Raw genomic sequence first — 9,297 nt, forward strand, 5'->3', positions numbered from 1 at the left:
TAATTATCTTTCAGTTTATTATTTGCTTTATTATTTATCGTTTCTTAGATATCTCAGTTTACTTTATATTTTTGTATTTGAAATTTTGGTGTTGTTTTCTATAAAAACTTATTTTGAATTATCAAAGAAACGTTATTTATTGTATTTTTACATCGTATCTATTGTCATCGTATCTTTTTATAAGGTAGGTTAAAACTTTAACGTAATAATAATGTTGATGAAATTTTAGAATGCCAGGCACAGGTTGTAGTGTGACCAACTGTAAAAATAATTTTAGATTAAAAAAATGAAAAAAAATAGTTATGTAATTTGGTAATTCATTCAATAGTTAATCCAGTATTGATGGAAATTCAGTATACGCGACAAATTTTCAGTGTAAAATGGAGATTGAAGTCCTAGATTTACGTAAATCTAGGACTTTATTCTGTTTAATTTTAAGTACTAAACTACCTACATATCAACAATTTTCGATAATTAGGTATTATAATCCGCTAGACATCTTTATTTCATAACTATCTTTACTATTTTCCACACATCAAAGACATAAAAATGACGATTAACAATGTTACGATTCAAATTACTGTACTCTCGTGACGTAATTTCGGGCTTAATGTTCATTGGTTAGTCGGAAGAGGCAACCGTAGAAAGTCTACGAACTGTGACCCTTATCAACGTGACGTGACATGTGACTTTGTGTGTTGACACTAATGACACTGACACTGACGAATAGACGTAGACAAATAAAAATATTAGAAATTGATCAGAATAATGTTTTAATAATTAATAACAGTTTACAAAGAGGTAAAACTTGTAGACGTCAGTAAAACACATCAGAAAAATGTCGCAAACAGTGTCCTTAATCCTGAACGAAGATGTTGAACATGGTGGAAAAGAATACGATGAAGATGATATTGAAAATGATTTTGCCTATAGAAACAATGTATTGAATGCTACAAAATTAATAAGGTTAGCTTTTATTCGCAAAGTTTATGGCCTGTTGTCAATGCAAATATTACTAACCTTTATTATAGCCAGCATCTGTTTGTTTACACCACCTATAAAAAGCTTTGTTCATACAAATGACTGGATGATGATGATTTCTTTTATTGCTAGCATTGTGCTGTTAGTACCACTGCACATTAAAAGGAAGGAATCTCCTACCAACTTTATTCTTCTAGTAGCCTTTACAGTCGTTCAAGCTTACACAATTGGAGTTATAGTGACATTCTATTCAAAAGCAGTAGTATTACAAGCGTTATTATTAACCCTTGTTGTATTGGTTGCATTAACTTTATTCACATTCCAAACTAAGCGTGATTTCTCTGCCACACATTCTGCATTATTTGCTGGACTCTGCATTCTCATTGTAGGAGGATTTATGCAAATATTCATTCAATCTTCAATATTGGAACTTGGTATTGGACTTGGCGGAGCATTTTTATTCTGCCTTTTCATTGTAGTGGATACTCAAATGATAATGAAGACTTTATCGCCAGAAGAATACATTTTAGCTACAATAAACTTGTACATGGATATAATCAATTTATTTGTTTATATTCTACGTATTTTACAGGAGTTAAATAGGCAATAATGCACTTATTTTTATGTAGCAATGAATAAATTACATTATCCACTTTTTAGTATTAAATTATTTGTAAATATTTTTCGTTATTACAGTATTTTATTGAAGGTTACTTAAAATAAAATGTAAAATGGGTAAGTTAAATTTTCATTCATTACTTCTCCTCGCCTAGTTTTCCCAAATTACCTATACAGGGTGGTCCTTAAGTAATTGTACAAAAGGAACAGTAGATTCTACACTTTAAAATATTATGATTTAAGGCAAATTGCTTTAATAAAATGTTGACATTAAGAAAGATATAGGGTGTTAAAGTGCAAAATTAAAATTTTATTTTTCGCTATAACTTTCATGTTTGTAAACATTTATGTATAAAAATTTACAACTGGGTACTTTTAAATATGAGAAATTATAATTTGATGCACACTTTGATGTAACTGATAGAGGGCGCCACTTATGCCACATATGTGGTATAAATTTGCACTTAACTTTTTTGATCTTTAAGTCTATTTGGGATAAAAAATATTAAAGATACATTATTTTAACAAAAAAAGGTATACTTGTTAATAACTTCAAAATTCAACAGTTTTCGAGATAATCGCATTTTAAAAATCAGCTGCATAATTCTGATCTAAGGCAATTACTCCAGGCAACGAAGAAAAAATAGACAAAAACAGTAATACTTCTGAATTTTGTTATAAAATACCTTAAACTAAAGTTAATGATTAAAGAAATAATAAATAAAATAAATATATCAGCAGGATAATTAATAATAGGATTTTACATCAAACATTTTACATTTTATGTTAAATTAAAGTCATAATCAAAACATTTTGTTTACAAACCAAATTAAGAAATAGTTAAACTAAATAACATAACTTTTTGTCAAAGTAAGTATTCGATATGTCCACCATTTTCTTTAATTCATTTGTCAATATATTCCATAAAATATCGTCTCATATTAAATAGCATCATTGGTTCTAAAGAAACTGCTGCAGTATTTATTTCTTCCCATAGTTGGTTGCAAATGTTTATGGGATTCTTATAGACACATTGTTTTAATGCGCCCCATACACCAAAATCAAGCGGATTAAATTCGGGGCTGCGTGGTGGCTATAATGTATAACGGATGAATATATTATTTTGGATACATATCCAAATCTTATGGTATATTATGGAACTACATCTTATTTGTCGCAGAAGTTAAATAATGTATTAAACTGTGATTTATCTCGTGCATTGGTTACTTATACACACTCAATAACCTATCGATGACATTACTTATTTATATGATTACGTTACAGCTTACGAGTAACTATAATTACATCTCGAAGAAATGGACTATTATGATTTACTAACGAACTAATATTATGCTGAACCAAATTGCCTATGTGTTTACTATATTTATAACAATATCGGTTATTAGGACAACGATGTTGTTTTTGTAAAAATGCTGAGTCTTTCAGGTTAGATTTGTAGCAAAAGTTTTATGAAACAAGACACATATGTGTTATTCAATACTTGTGCTCTAGTTTCTATTTGTCCTAATAAAAATGGGTAAACAATTTACGTAATGAACAATAAGTATTCTTTTCCGATTTTTTATGAATTAAATAATTATATCTATATCTCACTACATTGCCAAGCAATATGACTACCACGACCAATCCAACGTTCAGAAAAGTTGTATTTAAGTATGTTCTAACTGCCTTCTCTCTTGAATGTGGTGGTGTACCATCTTGCATAAACCACATATTTTGGGTTTTTAGCAGTTTACAATAGAGAAAAAGTAATACAACGCCACTATAGAAACTTAAGAAGCGATAGCAAAGGGAAATTGTAAACATGATGACGGCCAACGTCTGAATACGGACACGGCACCTAAAGAAGAAGATGAAATATCTTTTCTCCAATAAGACTTTTAGCACCCATAACAAAGCATTTTGTGATGTTACATTATCATCTTTGAGTTGTTTTAATAAGAATAAACTATGAATTATGCTTATCTACAGGTATTCAGTGCTTTACCGCACAAATATCAAACTAAGAATTATTGTGCAGCTGACTTATAAAATGCATTTATTTCTAAAACGGTTGAATTTTCAGGTTACTAACAAGTATACCTTTTACCCATCGTCGTGGTATACCCATCGTCGTGGTTCCAAGGCTCCATCATAACAGGTGTCCCTTCGTCTACAATTCCCTGTAGTAGCGCTACTATGATTGTTTCGCTTCTCGCAGGGACGACTGTATCTTCCTTAATGGCTGCTTGCACAGTGTTGTCATTATGTGGATGAAGAAATACCTCCTCGTTGCCAACTTTGATTACCTTATTCTTAAAATCCAATTGGAATCCATGCATATTCATTACGTCCATTCCTAATATAACATCCTCTTCGATGTCAGCAACTATAACAATATGGACGAACTTTTCTGCTCCAATTCCCAATTGTACCTGGATTTCTCCATGAATGTTGGCATTTTCCCCTGTAGCGGTCCGAAGTCGCAACCTCGTTGGTAACAGTTTCTTACGGCTGTTTATAACTGTCGGGCGTATAATGGTTCTGGAAGCGAGGCCACAAGCTACAAAAAGTTGATACAAAACGACAATTGACACCTTGAAATGGAAGACAGAGTACGACAACGTATTGTTTTTTGGCGACTATTGAGGCCACAAGCTACAAAAAGTTGATACAAAACGACAATTGACACCTTGAAATGGAAGACAGAGTACGACAACGTATTGTTTTTTGGCGACTATTGATATCAACATGACACAGGGTTTACCCGCTGGTCGCTCCGGTATCCACCAACAACGTATGTCTTTTACCATTTATTTCTCCATCTACTGTCTGTGTCAAGTTAAGAATTCATAAAGGAGCCTTATGGGAAGCGGTGATGCCAGAACTACCGATAGACTGAGATAGGCGAGAGTAGTGGAGTTGCAGCGAAAAAGCAGGGCCGAACTGCATGTTATATTGCACATTAGACGTTTTTTCACTTAGGTAACTTTAAATTTTTTTTGTTTTTTTGAAAAATAAAAATTAAAGACATGTCTTTTTCTCACAACAGTTATTTATTAAATTTCGGCTTAGGTCATCATCAGACTCTTAAAAATATTCTTAATTGTTTAATGAACAAATTGAGTGAGTATTGTGGTAGATATTATTAGTGTCAGTAAAAAACATAAAAAAACAATAAAAACTTCTGTATATTTTAAAAAAAATACAACAGAACCATAGAAATGTAACAAATTATTTGGTTTTTTAGTTTGACATTTATATATTTACAATATTACAATTATCAAAAACTATGTACATTCTTCGTCCATATCCAAATCGGAATTGTCACTACTATCATATAAATCTATAACTATGGGAGTTACGTCTTCCATTAGACCGTCCACTTCCCAAAATTTTTTCTCCAGAGTCATTACATGTTGAATATAGTTTTTCCAGTTATCAGACGTAACATTTGAAAACGCTTTTTTTATGAGGTCCTCCATATCCTTCGCTTTGAAGGTGCTGTTATTTACGGCCACATGCCTTTTTACTTGGCTCCATACCATTTCAATTGGATTTAATTCGCAATGGTATGGAGGCAAACGAAGCACTTTGACATTATTTTGTTGTTTACAAAGTTCTTCAATTTTGTAATTATCAAAATTTTGTTTAAATTGCGCGACTACCTCCAAAAGCTCGCACTTCAGATAATTTTCTTCAAAAAATATGTCTTTTTGTCTTAACCAGTCCATAATGTTATTCTTATTCCACGATTGGTTAGGCAACAACTCGGTTTTTACACTATGATATGGAGCATTGTCCATAACAATAACCGTTTTTCGAACTAAGTTGGGCAACAGTTTGTTTTCAAACCAGTTCTCAAAACACGGACCGTCCATTTCGTCGTGATAATCAGCGCTGTTTTTTTTTGCAAGGAAAAACATTTCAGCACCGTTTACAAAACCATTTTCACTTCCGGCATGGACAAGGATGAAACGTGGTCCACGCTGAGTGGGATGCTTTAGTCCAGTACTTAGCCCTTTTATGAACGCATCTCTTGCCGAGGTGACGGTTTTGTCTTTCCATTCTCTGGAAACCGAGTGCCCCACATTGACCCATGACTCATCCAAATACACAATGTCATAGCCCTCAGCCCGATATTGTTTAATGGCCCTTAAATATCCATGCTTCCATGCAATTATATCAGGACGTTCTATTAGCACGGCACTTTTATCACGTTTTGCATAAACAAAGTTCATGTCTTTTAACAACCTGTACATTGTACTGCGGGTAAAATTTGGCAAGTTTTCGTCTTGGTTCACTTTTGGCAGAAGACGATTCAAAGTAGGAGGAATGTTTTCAAAAAAAAAACTATGCACTGTTCGACGAACGCCGATACGAACACCTTCATCGTAAGTATAGTCTCTGGAGTTGTTTCGGCAACGGGTTCTTTTTCTGTTTGTTTTTACCTCAGAAAGCTCACCTTCTTTGTCTTCCTGTACGATTTTTTGAATCGTACGAACTGACACTCCTGTCATCGCGGATACTTTGTCGAATACAATACGTTGACTTTCATCTCGAAGCAAATTAATGTGGTATCTCACTACGTTTAAGATCACTTTTTTAGCACTCAGATGTAAAATTTGACCACTTTTAAACGGCAAAACTGGATCCATTTTAACAATATAATTTTTTACACTTGAGATTTGAGTGCGCGATGGTTATGCCTTAACCCTTGTCCGGGCAGAAGAATTTAAAAACGTAATCGGGCAGTTTGGGCTTATGTATACAGACAAACATATAATCTCCACTTCACCTAATTACACTATTTTGAAAAACATACCGCTCATTTATCTATAACTCATAAATCTGTCTGCTTTCCAAATGACACTATTGTTTGGAATGACTAAGTACATAAAGAGAATTAGAAAACTATTAATAGTCAATTATAAAGTAATCAATATTGTTTACTGTTAGGGCCTGTTAGCCCGGCTTGCCCGATAATGGAAGTTTAAGCACAATATCTTAATTATTATTGCTTTCTATTTATTAACTATTGTGAAAGTAATATTTTATAAATAATTTTGAGAGTTGACACCTAAGCTGTCAGAATTACCTGTGCCATAATAATTAACCAATTGCGTAAAACCTAATATTTTAACCACTAATAAAGACATTTTTCTAATAATCTTTAAAATCACTTCCCTGAAAATGTAACCATATTTATAAGTAATTGTAGTCGTTAAGCTTATTAAATAGATACGTACCTATCTTTTTAAAATAAATTTGATTAACATTGGAAAATATAAATAAAAATTTGAATATAAATAAAGAATGGGTTATTTCGGCCGGCCCTGCATAGTCCCGTGAACTATTGGCAACATACGCCCGTAAGAAATGCACTGGCCTATCTGTTCAGTTGTGAATTCTTAACTTGAAACAGTCTTGTACATATACACTATCTTCACGACATTTCAAAGAAGCTATTAGTGTGAGAGGGTCTTTGGAAAAGTTCCGGTTCGAAGCTGCCTCCCTAAGGCCGACCCGTTCTAGTTTTTCTGGTGGTGAGTTTCTTGATTTGCGTCGTACCTAGGGTGCTTACATGAACTTCGTACGTGTCCTATTTCGCCACAATTCCAGCATCTTATGGTCTTCGTTTTCTTGTATGTCATACTTTTCATCATATTAACAAGCTGGTCAAGTTTATTTTCATCTCCTTCCTCTTTTATAATCCTAACTTTACTGTACCCGCCAGAGGCCTGCGTAGCTGACTCGTATTCGAGGGCGGCGGATAAGACATCAACCAGCGTCTTGTGACGAGCTAATCGCAGTGTTCTCTGCATTTCATGATCACGAAGACCATCAATAAACGTTTGAACGGCCAATTTTTCCATCATGTCTTCGGGAGCTGTTGGATAAGCATATCGTACTAATCTGGCAATATCTACCTCATATTCTTGAAGAGCCTCATCTTTCTTCTGTTTTTGATTTTTAAGCTGCGACTGATATACATGCTCCAAATGTTCGTGGCCATATCGCATATTTAACCTCTTCTTCAGTTGTTCGAAATCATCCGTCTCCTCTACGGCTATGGCCTGAAGCACATCTAAGGCATCTCCTCGAAGAGCGATAGTCAGGTTTACCGCCTTTTCTTTTTCAGACCATCCATTCGCTCTTGCAGCTGATTCGAACTGTTTCATGTAGTTGTTCCATGACGATTTTCCGTCGAAAGTTGGGACTTTCACATGAACAGAACCTCCACTTCCTTCAAATTTCGGCCGTATTTCCAACTTACATTTCGTATCGTCTTCTTTTGTCTCTACTGTAATTGGATTGTTTCCTCTCTCTGCTGTTCCTGTTTCCTCCATCTTCCTTTCCATCTCTTTCCATATCTTTTCTTCGAAGGCCAACATATCGGCAGCAAATTAGTCTTTTAACGACGATATTCTATCGTCGGGGGCAGACATCTCAGAAGTGACTTTAGAGATTTCCAAAGAGATGTTAGCCTTTTTCCCGGTAGAAGCTAATTCTCTGTCCTCGAGATGTCTTCTTAAATTCGTAACTGTGAGCTCATAAATCGTCGTCATTTTCGTAATTTATTTACTATATTCCACTTTCTGACACCACTTGTTATGTTTTTATTAATTCTAATTTATTGTTTTTATTTATTTATTAAAGGTTCTATTTATAACACTTACAAATTTATTAAAGTTTTTTTTTACTAATTTATCTTACACGAACAATTATACAATTTATTATAATACGGGCGTTACATTTTAAAAAACGCGGCGCGATCTTCAAAAATTAACTGTTCTCCTTAAATAAAATGTCCCATTTATATATATATATATATATATATATATATATATATATATATATATATATATATATATATATATATATATATATATATATATATATATATATATATATATATATATATATATATATATATATATATATATATATATATATATAAAATGCCGTTATCTAGAAGGATCGATGACTTTCTCTATTAGAACGGGATCCCATCGAATAGACGAGAACGTCCCTCAAGGACTGGTCTTTCGTCGAATTTACTAGAAGTCGGTCGACGGGTGAAACTGGTTTTTCAACTGAGCGCCGAAATAACTAGAACAGAAAAGCTATTAGCAATAAATATGTTTACAGTTTTGAGTCATATGACACGTCATTATTTATCGTAACATAAAGAACGCCACGACTCAGTAGGAAAAATTATACTGGGACTTCTCCAAACCGACCATCTCCCTGTACCTCCCCATACATAGCATTTGTATACAATGTGCAATCCCTAAGCTCTTCGACTGTCTTATAACAAAGCAACTTTCTTGGCTATGTAAAGGCTTAATATCTCAATTACAACATGGTTTTTATAGCAAAAATCCACTGCAACAATCTTGGTTTGCTATCAATCTTGTATATTATCTCAAATGGAAGATTGTAAACAAGTAGATGCAATATACACTGATTTTTCCAAAAGCATTTGATCGTGTAGATCACCAAATACTTTTGGGCAAATTATTTAATGTAGGCTTTCTTGTCAGGTTTGTTGAATGGATTAAAAACTCTACATCTGGTAGAACTCAAAGAGTCAAGATAGGTTGCCATCTGTCTCGACAGTATCTCAGTACCATCTGGAGTTCCTCAAGGAGGCCACACTTCTTTTTAATATCTTCATTAATGTCATAATAATTT

General features: G+C 33.4%; 1 protein-coding gene across 1 annotated transcript; it reads left to right on the forward strand.

The window, feature by feature from the left end:
* Positions 1 to 688: 688 nt before the first annotated feature.
* On the forward strand, positions 689 to 1,726 carry LOC140446818 (protein lifeguard 4-like). Its single transcript, XM_072539404.1, has one exon. The coding sequence runs from the start codon at positions 839 to 841 to the stop codon at positions 1,589 to 1,591; it is 753 nt and encodes a 250-aa protein (XP_072395505.1). The 5' UTR covers positions 689 to 838; the 3' UTR covers positions 1,592 to 1,726.
* The last annotated feature ends 7,571 nt before the right edge of the window (positions 1,727 to 9,297 follow it).

This window comes from Diabrotica undecimpunctata, chromosome 7 (assembly GCF_040954645.1).
Source record: "Diabrotica undecimpunctata isolate CICGRU chromosome 7, icDiaUnde3, whole genome shotgun sequence".
Taxonomy (NCBI): domain Eukaryota; kingdom Metazoa; phylum Arthropoda; class Insecta; order Coleoptera; family Chrysomelidae; genus Diabrotica; species Diabrotica undecimpunctata.